Source organism: Danio aesculapii, chromosome 16, assembly GCF_903798145.1.
Source record: "Danio aesculapii chromosome 16, fDanAes4.1, whole genome shotgun sequence".
Classification (NCBI taxonomy): domain Eukaryota; kingdom Metazoa; phylum Chordata; class Actinopteri; order Cypriniformes; family Danionidae; genus Danio; species Danio aesculapii.
This window is the reverse complement of record NC_079450.1, coordinates 50,845,331-50,862,830: the sequence shown is the minus strand read 5'-3', so window position 1 is coordinate 50,862,830 and position 17,500 is coordinate 50,845,331. Positions and strand designations below refer to the sequence as shown.

Here is a 17,500-nt window from a genome sequence, read left to right as displayed (position 1 = left end):
GACATCTCCAGATATTCATTCATTCATTTTCCACAGCTTTTCCTGGGCCGGGTCGCCAGGGCAGAAGTCTCAGGAGAGAATCCCAGACTTCCCTCTCCCCAGACACTTCCTTCAGCTCCTCCGGGGAGATCCCGAGGCATTCCCAGGCGAGCCGAGAGACATATTCCCTCCAGCGTGTCCTGGGTCTTCCCTGAGGTCTCCTCCCGGTGGGACATGCCTGGAACACCTCCCTAGGTAGGCGTCCAGGTGACATCCGAAACAGATGCCTTAGCCACCTCAGCTGACTTCTCTTGATGTGGAGGAGCAGCGGCTCTACTTCGAGCTCCTCCCGGGTAACATAGGACCTCACCTCATCTATAAGGCTGCCGCTGCTCCTCGGGAATGCCTCGGGATCTCCCCGGAGGACCCTGCCATCTTGCGAAGGAAACTCATTTCGGCCGCTTGTATCTGAGATCTACAGATATTTAGCATGCCAAATATCTCACGGGCATCGGCGACTCATCGGCGATTCTCTCAGATAACGTCTTTGATAGTTTAAATTGTGTGAGCATGACCAAGCACAGATTTGCCTGTGATTTCAGACATTTGTCAGCGATTTCTCAAAACCTGTCGGAAAGTCAAAACCAGGGCGAAAATCATGCAGTTTCGGCTTAAGAGACCATCAATAAAAACTAGTATTTGGTCTAATTTGGGTATGTTTACGTTCAAGGAGAACGTTGATTATTGTACATTGTGCCTTGTTTTGAAATAAATAAATTGAAAAAAAGTTAAAATAAATAGCAGAATTAAAAAATAACATGTTAAAAATGTACAATCAAAAAGGGCTAGGCAGTTATATGCTACACTGTAAAAAGTGCAGGGTTCCACACTATTCATTCATGTTGTCCCAACACAAATTGATTAAGTTAATTTAACAAATTACCCCCCAAAAAACAACAAAAAAAATTATTTAATTTTAAATAAGTAGTTTGAACAAGCAGCAAGAATACATTTTTTGAGTGAACTGTGTTATAGTAATATGCTAATAGTGTTCCGCTACTGTATGATCTTGAAAATAAATTATTATTTAGCATGTTAGGATCATAGACTGTAAAATAGGTAAGGATGCTTTCACACCTAGATTTTTGTTTCAGAACCTGGCATGTTTGCCTCCTTAGCACGTTTCGTTTGGCATATGTGGCAAAACAATCAGCCCAAGATGGTCACATATACTTGAAAGTCAATGGTTACAGGTTTCCAACATTTTTCAAAATATCTTCTTTTGCATTCAACAGGGGAATATGCTCAAATTAATTTTTTTTTTATAATCACACTTGATAAAACAGTTTGCAGAAACACTTTGATTGGCATTCTTCGTTTGTACGTGTCATTAAAGGAGGAAAGCCCCGCCAATTACTCATGATCTCTCCCACATTAGCATAGGAGTTAGTCTTGTTTTTGAATCTGCCACTATGCTGAGACACATGCATTTGTAGCCCCGCCCTCTTTTACTAAGAGCACAATCTCATTTAAATTTAAAGCGACAGTCACCAAAATGGCACAATTAGGATCAAAACCTAAAAATGTCAGTTTTAAAGAGTTATAAAACATTACTTGTGTGGTATTTTGTGCTGAAACACCACATACAGACTCTAGGGACATCATAGACTTATTTAACATGTTGTAAAAAGGAAGCATTATACTTCATAATAGAGACTGTAGTATCAGTTACATTCCTGTGAAAGTGACTAATGCAAATCCACATAACTCATTCAGGATATGAGGAAATGACACACAGACACACACCTCTGCTCCTCCACGTCTGGATCAGACATCTGAATCTCTTTCCTCATGGTGCCTTCAATTTCAGCAGCTAAAGAGTCCTGTTACACACGGGACACAAACACACCATTACATAGGGGAATAACACTGAGAGGCTAGGAAAATTACTTTTACACACACATTACATAAATACTAGTGTGCTGTACTTAAGTTTACTTCATACAAGCTACTTTTTAGTGTGAAATATGTATGTAAAAAAGCTTTACAATGTGAATTGGTTTTAAGAGTAATATGATAAAGTACAATATTAAATATAAAAAATACTTAAAATGCAAACTTTCTAAGAAATTAAACATTATAATTTAGTAAAAACAATAAATATTTAAATTATTCAATGGTTAATTATTAAACACACATACACAAAGTACCATTTATACATTAATTGCTAAAATTCAATACAAATACAATGGCATAGTATGGAAGTAGTACAGTATGCATAATTTTCACTTACTGGACAATGTATTAAATAAAACTAATATATATATACACACACATACACACACAACAGTTCTGTCTGGTTCTCGAATATGATTGGCTAATAGCCATGAGATAAGTTAAGTAATTATCAGTTAATTAATATCAGCACTCGCACCACTTCTTCACCCTTGTAAATTACTCCGCCCACACAAGTGGCAAGCAGAAGACTACAGTTTGACAAATATTGCAGCTGTAGTTATGTAGTTAATATTGCAGAGTGTAGTTGTTTAGATTGCTACTATGCAGTTTATTTATAAGGATAGTGCCTATTTTAAATATTTATTTAATATTTTCCATACTGAGTAGAGCAAAGATGGTTGACGTTCTGTCACAAGATGGCAACAGAGACAGCATTATAAGCCCTTAAGGAAGAAAAACTGTATTTTTTCAGCATACGTTTCAAACTGCAACTGAACAAATCATTACAGAACAGGTAAGTGACATTCTAAGTCGATCTCTCTCTTTTGTATTTTGTAGTGCTGTATTTATCCAGTAGTGTTTGCTATGCTCTGGTCTTTTTGGGGTTAATTATTGTGATCTCCCGATTGCAACAGAGAAATACTGGGAAATCTATGTAGACTGATGGCATTTCATGATGTTCAGCCTTATAATCTTAAAATACGAGCAAAATCACCTGTTTTGTCATTATTTTAGACATTACGCTAGAGAATCATTAATACTAGCTCTAAAGTGACATTTGTGAATTAGCACCGGTTTCTGCTGTTCTGACGTCAGCTGCAGATGTGAATGAATGGCGAAAGAAAGTAGTTCCTCTTACAAAAGGGTTTTTGAGACTCTGTGTATTATATATATATATATATATATATATATATATATATATATATATATAATTATGCCGTAAAACTGTTGTATAAAAACAATATCACACTTGTAGAAGTGCGTTACGGCTGTATACCGTCACTGGCGTGACACTAAGGCACTGGGCCTGTGGCCTTGAGCCAACGCATGCAACACGCAGTGCCGATATACAGCCATAACGCACTGCTACTCATGTGATATTGCTCATATATATATATATATATATATATATATATATATATATATATATATATATATATATATATATATATATATATATATATATATATATATATATATATATATATATATATATATATATATATATATGATTTACAATTATGTCAAATACTACAAAAATTATAATTTTTAACAATAATTATTAATTATTAAAATTCATTACTAAAATCAAGGAGAGAAAAAAATATTTTTAATATCTTTTTTAATAATATTATCTTTATTAATGTCCGCTTCTCACCATGGGGAAGAGGCCGAGCGAATGGAATCGTCGTGGCGTGCTGAGAGGCATTGTTTTATTCCTGAAGTTCTTCAGCTCCTCCTGAGCTTCATGAAGCATCTCCATACACTCGGCATATTTATCCTCCAGCTCTCTCAGCTGCACAGAGAGAGACAGAGGCGCACTTAGAGAAACACTGACAGCTGCAGAACCAATACATTACATTTCCGATATCTGCACATGTAATATCTAATGTCTAAACAAGCATATTCAACTCTCCGTGTTCTCTTTCATTCATAAACAAATGTTTTGACATTATGTTAGGCCCGTCAGAGATTTCAGAAAGAAAATCTATAAGCAATTATCCAGTAAAAAGACGACGGCAGTAACAGAATGAGTGTCAATTTAGAAATTAAGCATCTGTGTGTCTCTTGTGGATAAAAAAAAGAACGTACAGAAAAGAATGATAAAATAAACCCCTTTTTATTCAATAAAAATATAGATAAACAAAAAAAAAAAAAAAAATCTCACAATAAACTTTTGTGACCTTATTTTATCGATTTTTTATTTTTATTTTACAACAGAACATTTTACATTCAAAATAAAAAAAACTATATTTCTACATGAAATAATAAACAAATACAAAAAGTAATTAATTCATTTTCTTTTTGGCTTAGTCCCTTTATTTATCAGGGGTCGCCACAGCGGAATGAACCACCAACTTATCCAGCATATATGTTTTACGCAGCAGATGCCACAACCCAAGACTGGGAAACACTAAGGCCAATTTAGGAATTAACCGCAAGGAAATAACTCAACAACATGAAGTTAACTTATTATTTTTTTACAAATGTAAGTGGATTGAGCATAAAACAATAAAGCCCCCCCCCCCCCCCCCCAAAAAAAAAACCCCTCAAGATTTGTGTTGTTTCAGCTCAATTTAATTAAGTAACTTTTTTGAGTCAACATATCGAAACTGAACATGTAGACCTCCAGTTTAAAAAGGCCAAAGTATAATAACTATTTACTATAATTAACTATGAATACATGAATATGCTGTTAAAGTATGTACATGTTACCTCTGCTGTTAGTGCTCTCTGGGCATCTTTAGCGGCTCCCAGATGCTGCGTGAGCTCTTCATTTTCAAGTGCATACTGAAAATAACAGACGTGAAACATGAACGCACAGACAGACGTGTGCTTCTTATTAGTGACAGTAAAATCGGACAGAAGGAAACAGCTACTCAAAAGGATGTTTCAGAGCTGCTGTTATCAAATGTGCACTGGAGAACTCACAGATTTGGCTTTTTTCTGCAGGTCCACGATCTGAGAGAGCAGGTGTGTGATCTCCTCTTGCTGACGGGAAGCATCTTCGGTTTTCTTGGCTAGTTCCTCCGCAATCGTGGAGATCTGTATGTTAGCATCTCCTAAGGGGAACAGATGGAGTTCACTTGTAAGGCAAGTTATAGAGCACATAGAACCTATGGTTAGTAGTATATACAGATGAAGTCAGAATTATTAGCCCCCCCGTTTATTTTTTCTCCAATTTCTGTTTAACGGAGAGATTTTTTTCAACACATTTCTAAACATAATAGTTTTAATAACTCATTTATAATAACTGATTTATTTTATCTTTGCCATAATGACAGTAAACAATATTTGACTAAACATTTTCAAGAGACTTCTATACAGCTTAAAGTGACTTTTAAAGGCTTAACTAGGTTAATTAGCTTAACTAGGCAGGTTAGGGTAATTAGGCAAGTTATTGTATAACGATGAAAAATATATAGATTAAAGAGGCTTATAATATTGACCTTAAAATGGTTTTTAAAAAATTAAAAACTGTTTTTATTTGAGCCGAAATAAAACAAATAAGACTTTCTCCAGAAGAAAAAATATTATCAGACATACTGTGAAAATTTCCTTGCTCCGTTTAACATAATTTGGAAAATATGTAAAAAGAAAAAAATTTAAGGGGGGGGAGGGGGGGGGGGGGGCTAATAATTCTGACTTCAACTGTATACTATGATACTATTGCACTGGTAATAAATTACCGAATAACTCAAATGATAATAATATTAATTGGCGCCAGTGCTGAGGGATGATATGTTTTTGTTCTCCAAATCCAAAAATATTTGCTATAAATAATAATTGTAGCATTTTTTAAAATTATTTTTACTGTAAATGTCTGAAATACCACAAGTTAAATATTAATATTTTCTGACGAAAATTAACCCCTTATGATTTTTATGATTGATGACCAACAAAACTTCTCTGACCACATTTCTAGAACTGCTCGATCTTGCAGATTCGCACTTTATAACATCAGAAAGGTCCGACCCTTCCTATCTGAACATGCAGCTCAACTTATTGTTCAAGCTCTTGTTCTCTCCAAACTGGATTATTGCAACTCTCGACTAGCCGGGCTTCCAGCTAATTCTATCAAACCTCTTCAGCTGCTTCAGAAGCACGAGTGGTCTATGATGAATCCAAAAGAGCACATGTCACTCCGCTACTCACCCGTTTGCACTGGCTGCCAGTTGCTGCTCGCATCAATTTCAAAGCTCTGATGTTTGCTTACAAAGCGACCTCTGGCTTTGCTCCTTCTTATCTGCTCTCACTTCTGCAGATTTATGTGCCCTCCAGAAACTTGCGTTCTGTGAATGAACGTCGCCTCGTTGTTCCATCCCAAAGAGGGAAGAAATCACTTTCCCGAACTCTCGCATTGAATCTGCCCAGTTGGTGGAATGAACTCCCTAACTACATCAGAACAGCAGAGTCACTTGCTGTCTTCAAGAAACAACTAAAAACTCAACTATTTAGTCTCCACTTTCCTTCCTAATCTGCAACTGCCTCTCTGGCTATACCACTAACTGTACTCTCTCTCTCTCTGAAAAAAAAAAAAAACTTACATTACTAATGCTTTGCTTCTTAGACTTTACACACCTGAAACTTGTCTATAGCACTTGTTCACTGCTGCTCTTATAGTTGTGTAAATTGCTTCCTTGTCCTCAATTGTAAGTCGCTTTGGATAAAAGCGTCTGCTAAATGACTAAATGTAAATGTAAAGTAACCCTTTATTTTAAACGTGTGCCTGTTACAATTTAAACATTCATTTAACTACTTAGTGACATTAATAACACGTACACTACTCACTATAAGAAGAATTAGAAGAAGAATGCCTTGTATTGTCGCTGTACATGTATACAATGTACATTATATACATGTGTGATGAGATTAAGTGCATCTCACTACTCAGTGCAAACATGTAAATATATCCTTTAAATACAGATCACACTAAACAAGTTACAGTAGAAACAACTGTAGATGATAAACAGTAGTGTAAAATAGGGGATGAGAGAGGGGATAGGGTGAGGTGGAGTAAACAGTTCTGAAGTGGAACGAGACATACGTACAAGATGTACTATGTAAATGTAAGATGATAAATAAATAGTGCAAAATAGGGGATGAGAGGCGGGTAGGGTGAGGTGGAGTAAACAATTCTGAGATAGAACAAGAGACATATACAAAATATAGATATAAGATGATAAATAGCAGTGCAAAAATATGCGAATATACAGTTTACAAGTTGTATATAATTAGATGTGTATTGCATTCAGAACAGTCCACGTGTGTATATCGATGGGGTCAGTGCATGTGTGAGTTGAGGATGGTAATGGCTTTTGGGAACCTGGTAGTGCTCGTTCTAATGCACTTGTAGTGTCTCCCTGAGGACAACAGGTTGAGCAGTTCAGAAGCAGGTTGAGAGCTGTTCTTCTAAGGTTTGATTAGTACCATATTTCTATAGCAAGTATTTGGAACATGTGTAACGAACACATAAAAAAAGTTATCTTTTTCAAATTCATTCCAAATTTTGCCTTATTTTCTTTTTTTAAATTTATTTATTTATTTTTTTTTTTTATCATCAACATCGACAGAAAGACTCTTTTATCCTGGGCATAAGTTGCATAATACATACAATTCTTGCTATTCACCTCATTGAGGGAAAAGTAGTGCTTATATTTACAGTTCGCAATAGCTACCTTTGAACTTGTTGGATTTGATAACTTAGCTATTACTTAGCTTGACTGTTTGTTAGACACATCATGTACTAAGAAAATAAACCATTGCTATTTTCTAGGTCAATATATAATAATTAAGAAACTTGGCTGATGTACCATGGCTGTAGAGTAAAATAGCTGAGTTTTACCCTTTTTGAATCCATTCAGCCAATCTCAGATTTTGGGGGGAGCACTTTTAGCTTAGCTTAGCATAGATCACTGAATCGGATTAGACCATTAGCATCCCGCTTAAAAATGACCAAAGAGTTTCGATAACTTGCCTATTTAAAGCTAGTCTCTTCTGTAGTTACATTGTGTACTAAGAAAATGTAAAAGTTGCTATTCTCTGAGTCAATATACTTTATTAATAGTCCCGAGCTATGTAACTTTAAACATGATCACCTGCTTGCAAGCTTTAAATGGGATAATTATTAAAACTCTGGTCTAGACCAGCGAAGTAGGAAAAACAAACAGTCCAGTACCACACAAATCAGCTTTAGATTAAACCTGTATAAAATTTTTCAGCAATAATATTAATTATCAATCATTAGTTAATTAAAGTTATTTGTAACATAATAAAGTTATAGTAACTAATAACCTTAGCTTTTCTGAATTTGATTGTATTACAATAATGTGCAACTTTTGTATATGTAAACTGATGCTACTGTTAAATTATTGAAAAAATAAACAATTTGAATCATAAAAAAAAAAAAATATATATATATATATACTAATTGTGAGATCAGTCGTTTCAAAGTTATGTTGTTTAAAGGAACACTCAACATTTTTTTGGCAAATAGGCTTATTTGACAACTCCTTAAGAGTTACATAGTCGAGTTTTACACTTTTTGAATCCATTCAGCCCATCTCAGAGTTTGGCGGGAGCACTTTTAGCTTAGCTTAGCATAGACCATTGAATCAGATTAGACCATTAGCATCTCACTTAAAAATGACCAGAGTTTCGATAACTTACCTATTTAAAGCAGGACTCTTCTGTAGTTACATCATGTACTAAAACTGGCATAAAATTAAAAAGTTGCTATTTTCTGAGTCAATATACTTTAATAATCAAGAAACTTTGCTGCTGTACCATGGCGGTTGTAGGGGCAATGATATTATGCAGCGCCTAAAAATAGTCCCGAGCTATGTAACTTTAAACATGATCACCTGCTTGCAAGCTTTAAATGGGATAATTAATAAAATTCTTACCAGCAAAGTAGAAAAAACAAACAGTCCAGTACCACACAAATCAGCTTTAGATTAAACATGCATAAAATTTTCCAGCCCTAATATTAATTAATCAATCATTAGTTAATTAAAGTTATTAGTAACATAATAAAGTTATGGTAACTAATAACCTTAGCTTTTCTGAATTTGATTGTAATACAATAATGTGCAACTTTTGTATGTGTAAACTGATGCTACTGTTAAATTATTGAAAAAAATAAACAATCTGAATCATAAATATATATATATATATATATATATATATATATATATATATATATATACTAATTGTATATATAAAAAGTTATGTTGTTTAAAGGAACACTCAACTTTCTTTTGGCAAATTTGCTTATTTGACAACTCCTTAAGAGTTACATAGTCAAGTTTTACCATTTTTGAATCCATTCAGCCGATCTCCGAGTTTGGCGGGAGTACTTTTAGCTTAGCTTAGCTTAGCATAGATCATTGAATCGGATTAGACCATTAGCATCTCACTTAAAAATGACCAAAGAGTTTCGATAACTTACCTATTTAAAGCTTGACTCTTCTGTAGTTACATCGTGTACAAAGGCTTGCAGAAAATTAAAAGGGGCTATTTTCGGGGTCAACATACTTGATAATAAGCAGGGAATTTTGCTGCTGTACCATGGTTGTAGCCAAAGAGCTTAGAATGACCAAGAGGCGACACTCAATAGAAAATTCCACTGCAACAGCAGCGCCCAGCAACAGCCCCGCAATTCCACCATTTTGGAGTGAAAGCGATCGGCCGTCCATTGGATCTTATTGCTGCCACGATGGCAAGCAGCTGCTTTGTTTTTTATTTATTTACTTTAAAAGCGCATTAAAGCTGAGATACAACCTGAAAGACGACAACACAACACTTACTATCACAATCATCAGCACTTTTAATAGTTTATTTTACAGACTTATAATATGCCGTTGTTCTATTGGAATTTTCATTCTAAAATGGCTGCCGCGCCATCTAGTGGCTGTTTCCCAAATCGCACTAGAGTGTCGCCTCTTGGTGAGTCTATGCTCTTTGCTGTAGCAGGGGCAATGATATTATGCAGAGCCTGAAGCGCTATACTAATAAAATGTAATTTAATTTGATTCATTTGTCAAATAAGGAAATGAACAAGTGTAGGAGAGGGTGTAATATCAGTTTACACTCAGAGGGAATGTGATCGTTGAGGATTTACTCACTGAGCTCTTTCACACAGTCATTTACAAGCTGCTGTTCCTTTTCTTCATATGAGATGGTCTCGGTCTCCAAGTGATTTGCCTATAAACACACATAGACACGCACACACATTAAAGAATGTTCTCGATAAACAATGGGGGCATCAGTTTACAAGGCTGTTCTTTAGTTTCAAAGTTCTCGTCAGAAGAACAGCTTTGGTGTTGAAAGAGCAAATGTTTCATACCAAGAGAATTAAATATTCTGCAAGCTTTAGTGTTGCTATCTAACTCGGTTACACAAAGACACTGGGTCAAGTTTACTGGGGAAACTTTGGCCAAGTATTACAGACATAAACAGAGAAATGTTACACGGCCATGTCTTTGGATCTTTTGTTGCTGGTGTTTGGGAAATGTGTTTTAGTGAGTGGGTGTGGATGATGTTCAGTGAAACAATGTAATTTCACCTGTTTGCTGGGGTCAAATGCCTCCAACACCCATAACTACATATACAGTGAGATTTGTTAGTTAGTTAGTCTGTTTATTTCCACTTTAGCTACACCTATTTAGTCGCTAAATCAAAAGAACACATTGCGTAATAATGACAACTTCATATTGGCTATAGTAAGGAAAAAACTTGAAATGATCATTACTATACAATTTTTAAGCCATAATATGATTTTCAGTTTACAAACTTTGCTATGTGCAGACATATAATATCATACTTTTAAGCAAAAGTATGCTCACATGAAAATTAAATGGACAAAAATGTCCAAACTGTATATTTCGCATCCCTCTACTTTGTCTTTTCCTTGTTTCTTATATTTCAGACATACAGAACTGTACAAAAGTCTTAGGCCTATACATAAAATGCAGGTCAGGACACTGTGGAGGCCATTTCATGACTGTCTTTATTTCATTGCCTGATTTTTCTCTCCAAATATGATTTAATCACATTAGTAGTGTGTTTTATGCTCATTATCATGCCAGAAAATAAAACTATTACAAATTAGTTGCTTTCTAGTAGGAATTACATGATGAATTAAAGCCTGTCTGTACATTTTAGTATTCACAATCCCATCAATTCAGGCAAAATAGACAACAGCTCTGACAAAAAAATCTAAATCAAATCTCTAACTCTTTCATACATGCATCTTAAACAATTAGACCCAAAAATTTAACTAAAACTTATATTTTCTAGTTGTATTTTTAAAAAAAGCAAATGAGAAGTTATATAAATATTTGTATTTATGTGTATACATATGTGTGTGTGTGTGTGTGTGTGTGTGTGTGTGTGTGTGTGTGTGTGTGTGTGTGTGTGTGTGTGTGTATATATATATATATATATATATATATATATATATATATATATATATATATATATATATATATATACATACATGTGTGTGTGTGTGTGTGTGTGTGTATATATATATATATATACACACACACACACACACATATACATATATATATACACATATATATACACACACATATATTGTGCATAGAAGAATATAATTGCAAAGAAAAAAACAAAACAAAGATAATTCATGGAAATTACTGGAGCTTTTTAGAAATCATGTTTTTACATTAAACTCATTCATTCATTTTTCTTTAGAAGTCACCACAGCAGAATGAACTGCCAACTACTCCGGCATATGTTTTATGCAGCAGAGCCCAATACTGGGACATACCCATACACTCACACGCACACGCACACGCACACGCACGCACGCACACACACACACACACACACACACACACACACACACACACACACACATTACGGTTAATTTAGTTCATCCAATTCACCTATACCACATGTCTTTGCTAATGAACATCTATTATTTTACGCTCTTACGAAACGTAATTAAGTGCTGAATCAGCTATATGCTGTTGTTTTAGAATGACACATTAATTAGTAGCTAATAGAAATCTTGCCAGATAAGTATGGGTAATACTTGAATAGCTAAAAATTGTCATAATATAGTTGTACAACACACAGAATGTACACTCACCGGCCACTTTATTAGGTATACCTGTCCAACTGTTCGTTAACGCAAATTTCTAATCAGCCAATCACATGGCAGCACCTAAATGCATTTAGTCATGTAGACAAGGTCAAGACGATCTGCTGCTGTGCAAACCGAGCATCAGAATGGGGAAGAACAGGGATTTAAGTGACTTTGAACATGGCATGGTTGTTGGCTGGTCTGAGAATTTCAGAAACTGCAGATCTACTGGGATTTTCACGCATAACCGTCTCTAGGGTTTACAGAGAATGGTCCGAAAAGGAGAAAATATCCAGTGAGCGGAAGATCTGTGCGTGCAAACGCCTTGTTGATGACAGAGGTCAGAGGAGAATGGCCAAACTGGTTGAACTGATAGAAAGTCAACAGCAGTAATGGAAAGAGTACTGAAAAATCATACTCCAGTAAAAGTACCATTACTTGACTAAAAATGTAGTGTGAGTAGAGTAAAAGTATCTGTTATTAAATATTACTCAAAGTATGAGTAAAAAGTAGCCCTTTCAAAAGTACTCAAGAGTAGTGAGTATTACGCTGTGAAAAGCTGATGATTTACATGTAATTCGAGTATGTGTGTAAACGTAACATTCTGTAGTGCATTTAGTTATTGCTCAGCAGGCACACATCATAAGATGTTAATATTAGGTAAGATTTATGTGACGTCAGGTGACCAAAATTCAAGTCTAATCAGTGTCTAAGGGTAACTTTTTTTTAAAAGGTTTAAAAACAACGTCAAATGACGTTGATATTGGTTGATTTTAGGTTGTGTTAGAAAGTCACCAAAATCCAACGTCAACCCAACATCTTAAACCAGCGTCATATTGACGTCAAATACTGACATTTATTCATAAGTTATAGCAACCAAAATCTAACGTCTCATAGACCTCAATGTGGTAACGTCCACACAACGTCAAGCTGTAACATTATTAGATGTTGATTTTTGGTTGATTTTACGTTGGGCATTGGCATCGGTCTGACGTCAACCCAACTTTCCTTTCCAAACAAAATGCAACGTTGGTCGTTGGGGTATAACATCAATCTGAGGTCATGTTGACTATGATGTGATGAACCTTCTATGAGCAATTTGATTGGATAGGAATCACAGGAATCACATTTTTCTAATCTCCATAGTAAAGAAAAAATAAAGTAGTGACCGCAGGTTGAAGGAAAGTAGTGGAGTAAAAGTACCGATACTGCACTAAAAATGTACTCAAAGGAAAGTAAAAGTACACATTTTGAAAAGTACTCAGTAAATTACAATTCCTGAGAAAAACTACTCAATTACAGCAATTTAAGTATTTGTAATTTGTTACTTTACACCACTGGTCAACAGTAACTCAAATACCACTTGTTACAACTGAGGTATGCAGAAGAGCATCTCTGAATGCACAACACATCCAACCTTGAGGCGAATGTGCTACAGCAGCAGAAGACCACACCGGGTGCCACTGCTGTCAGCTAAGAACAGGAAAATGAGGCTACAATTCACACAGGCTCACAAACACTAGATCATAGAAGAAATAGAAGAAAAATGTTGCCTGGTCTGATGAATCTCGATTTCTGCTGTGACATTCAAATGGTAGGGGCAGAATTTAGCATCAACAACATGAAAGCATGAATCCATCCTGTCTTGTATCAACGGTTCAGGCTGGTGTTGGTGGTGTAATGGTGTGGGGGATATTTTCTTGTCACACTTTGGGCCCATTAGTACCAACTGAGCATCGTGTCAAAGCTACAGCTAACCTGAGTATTGTTGCTGAACATGTCCATCCCTTTATGACCACAGTGTACCCGTCTTCTGATGGCTACTTCCAGCAGGATAACACTCCATGTCATAAAGCGTGAATCATCTCAGACTGGTTTCTCGAACATGACAATGAGTTCACTGTACTCAAATGGCCTCCACAGTCACCAGATTTCAATCCAAAAGAGCACCTTAGGGATGTGTTGGAGCGAGAGATTCGCATCATTGATGAGCAGCCAACAAATCTGCAGCAACTGTGTGATGCTATCATGTCAGGAATCAGGAATATTTCCAGCACCTTGTTGAATCTATGCCACAAAGGATTAAGGCAGTTCTGAAGGCAAAAGGGCGTCCAACCAGGTACTAGTAAGGTGTACCTAATAAAGTGGCCGGTGAGTATATTTCTTAATATAGTTACAATATTACTGTCACATGATCAAAAATGCAAATTACATACAAGCAAATGCAATATTAAAAAAAGATGCAAATGAAATAAACTTTTCTTTTTCAAGTATAATATATTAATCAGTAGCACAGCAGTATAAAATACTACATAATATTACCTATCTGTATTTTTTCAGACAATGACATACTGATTTGTGCATATTGATACACATGTGCTATATTTTCCATATGCTGAATGGACATACACAGTGCATATAATAGCAAACTCTCCATTGATAGCAAATAAATATACTTTTTTTAAACAATAACTGCTTTTTTTGTTGTATAAAGTTCCATTTTCTAGTTATTTTAAACCTATAATCCAACTATTATGACCACAAATTAACAAAAAGACAAGACAATAGACTATTTTTTTCATTTAAATTAGTATTTAAATATAAATCAAATATGCAGTTTCTCTTTCTCTGTACTTAAATATATTGTAATTTATGGGTATTGACGTTTTTATTTTACTAAACCACACAGATAATGCTCTAAAGTTTATATTATTTTATTTTATAAGCATTATACAATTACCATGAGTACTTATTAACAGAAAGACAAAACATTATACACTTTTTCCTCTTAAATGTGTATTTAAATATAACTTAAATATGTTTCTCTTTGCCCTATACAGTACTTATGTAATTTGTAATCTAAGGCTATTGATTTAGACTTATTTTACTTAAGCATACAGATAACGCTCCAAAGTCTCTATCTAATGATGGACTTGCGCACATATCTTGCTTGTCTTAGAAATGTGATGTGCCTGAAACCCTGATAAGTTTCATTGGATGTGGTTTTGAATAATAATATGCAAAGCAATGCAGACACGACAGAGTTTGTTGAAGCCAGGCCTCGTTTTCTCACCTCTGACCGCAGCACGATGTTTTCTTCTTCTAGGTCTTTGAGTTTCTTCTGCAGTGAATCCAGAGGGAGGTAATTTGGGAGCGTGAAGGATGAATCATTTCTGTGAATACTGCAAAAGTAATCAGAGAGATGTGCTTCCTTTAGTACACTAATCTCATCACTACAAATTTAGGTAAATTATACATTTAGTTTAATAAATTTATTTTTGTTTTTAATTATTATTATTATTATTATTATTATTATTATATATATATATATATATATATATATATATTATAATATTTATCTGTGTTTATTTAGTTTATTACAGAAACATCTAATTACTGCTAACTAATGCTGTTGGGGAGGGAAATGGTAAGAGGACGTTAAAAAGATGAATGAAAATTTGTAAACTGATGGTACTGTTAAATTATTGAAGAAAATATATTTTTTTAGCATTTTAACATTTCAAACTTTTTTTTTTTTTGGAAAATAGGCTTATTTGAAAACCATTTTTGAATCCATTCAGCCAATCTCAGAATTTGTATGGAGCAATTTTAGCTTAGCTTAGCATAGATCATTGAATCGGATTAGACCATTAGCATCTCGCTCCAAAACGAAAAAAGAGTTTTGGTAATTTTCCTATTTCAAGCTCAACTCATACAGTTACATTGTGTACTAAGACTGTCATAATTACATTTGACTGTCAAATTACATATTTTTATTATTTTCAGGGCTTAATTTGTGCCAGAACAAGCCGGATCCGGAACCTCTAAAATCTCATCCGGCACCTTATTTTACCGATCCCCCTCCTCACATGGCTCTTAACTTTCTTCTGCAACTCCCGAACCCTCTTCACTTTCATCCGCAACAACCCCAAACCACCCCCCACCCCCTTCACTGTCGTCAGTGGCTCCCCTTGCCCTTTACTTTTGTCCACGCCCCCTTCACATTGGTCCGCGTCCGACACCTCTCCTTTCTGATGCCAGATCCATTACCCCGAACTGTTCCGGGACCTTGCAATTTACAAATTAACCACAGATTATTTTATAGGCATTATACAATTACCACGATGACATATTAACAGAAAGACAAGGCAATACACAGCACTTTCCTTACATTGGGATCAGTCAGTTACCAGTCATGACAAAGTTATGTTTTGTTGTTTAAAGGAACACTCAACATTTTTTTTTTTAAATAGGCTAGTTTTACAACTCCTTTAGAGTTAAACAGTTATTTAGTTATTTATTTAACTCTAAAGGAGTTGTAAAATTAGCCCATTTAAAAAATAAATTGTTGAGAGAATAAACCTAGAAATTAGCAACTTTTAATTTTCTATCGGTCTTAATGCATTATGTAAATAAAGAAGATTCAAGCTTTCAATAGTCAAATTATTGAAACACTTTTGAGTGAGATGCTAATGGTCTAATCCGATTCAATAATCTATGCTAAGCTAAGCTAAAAGTGCTCCTGCCAAACTCTGAGATCGGCTGAATGGATTCAAAAAAAGGGTATTTACATCATGCTTTAAGACCGATAGAATACTAAAAGTTGCTACTTTATAGGTCAATATAGTTGAATAATAAACATTGCTGCTGTACCATGGCTGTAGCAGGCGCAATGATATTATGCAGCGCTTGAAAATAGTCTCTAGCTACGTGAATTCAAACAGTTGCTTGCAAGCTTTAAATAGAAAACTTACTAAAACTCTGGTCTAGGATACCATAGTAAAAAAAAAAACAGATGGAAGTTAATGGTTACAGGTTTCTTTTTGTGGTCAACAGATGAAAAAAAGGTCTGGAATAAGTAAAGAGTGAATAAATGATATTATTTTATTTTTCAGGAAACTTATTACAACTCATTTTTGAAGTAGATGCTAACGGTCTAATCCGATTCAATGGTTTATGCTAAGCTAAGCTAAGCTAAAAGTGATCTAGTCGGACCCAGAGATTGGCTGAATGGATTTAAAAATGGTAAAACTCAACTGTTTAACTGCAGGAGAGTTTATTAGAAAAAAAAAATTGAGTGTTCCTTTAATACTAGACTCACGGTGTGGTAGAAGCAGACTCTCCATCACTCTCCTCAGCTGCGCTCGTGTAGAACTGCAGGAGCTCATCCTTCATCAGGAGATCATGACGCAGCTGAGACACCTGCGCACACACATATTTTAACACTCTTGAATATTTTTCAAGGACATAAAATAGGGCTGAGTGATATGGTCTTTTTAAAAAAAATCCCAGATTTTTTCACAAAAAAAAAACAATTTACGAATTGAATAGATTTTTTTATCCCCCATTAAAAATGTTGAAATGTTGAAATCGTTTAGAGGGTAAATTTCAGCTAGTTTTGGGGTTTCGTTAAATTGCTTTCTTTTATTTGGCGCCACTTAATTCTCG

General features: G+C 34.9%; 1 protein-coding gene across 7 annotated transcripts in view; it reads right to left on the bottom strand.

Annotated features, from left to right (window-relative positions):
- The window catches only part of trak1a (trafficking protein, kinesin binding 1a), a 120,259-nt gene that overhangs the window by 28,175 nt on the left and 74,584 nt on the right, over positions 1-17,500 (bottom strand). For all 7 annotated transcript variants that reach the window (XM_056474655.1, XM_056474656.1, XM_056474657.1 and 4 more), the window contains 7 exons: positions 17,154-17,254; positions 15,126-15,234; positions 10,065-10,143; positions 4,870-5,000; positions 4,654-4,728; positions 3,596-3,733; positions 1,786-1,862 (listed from right to left, as the gene is read on the bottom strand). In XM_056474655.1, coding sequence (XP_056330630.1) covers positions 1,786-1,862; positions 3,596-3,733; positions 4,654-4,728; positions 4,870-5,000; positions 10,065-10,143; positions 15,126-15,234; positions 17,154-17,254 — 710 coding nt within the window. The remainder of the gene's footprint in view (positions 1-1,785; positions 1,863-3,595; positions 3,734-4,653; positions 4,729-4,869; positions 5,001-10,064; positions 10,144-15,125; positions 15,235-17,153; positions 17,255-17,500) is intronic.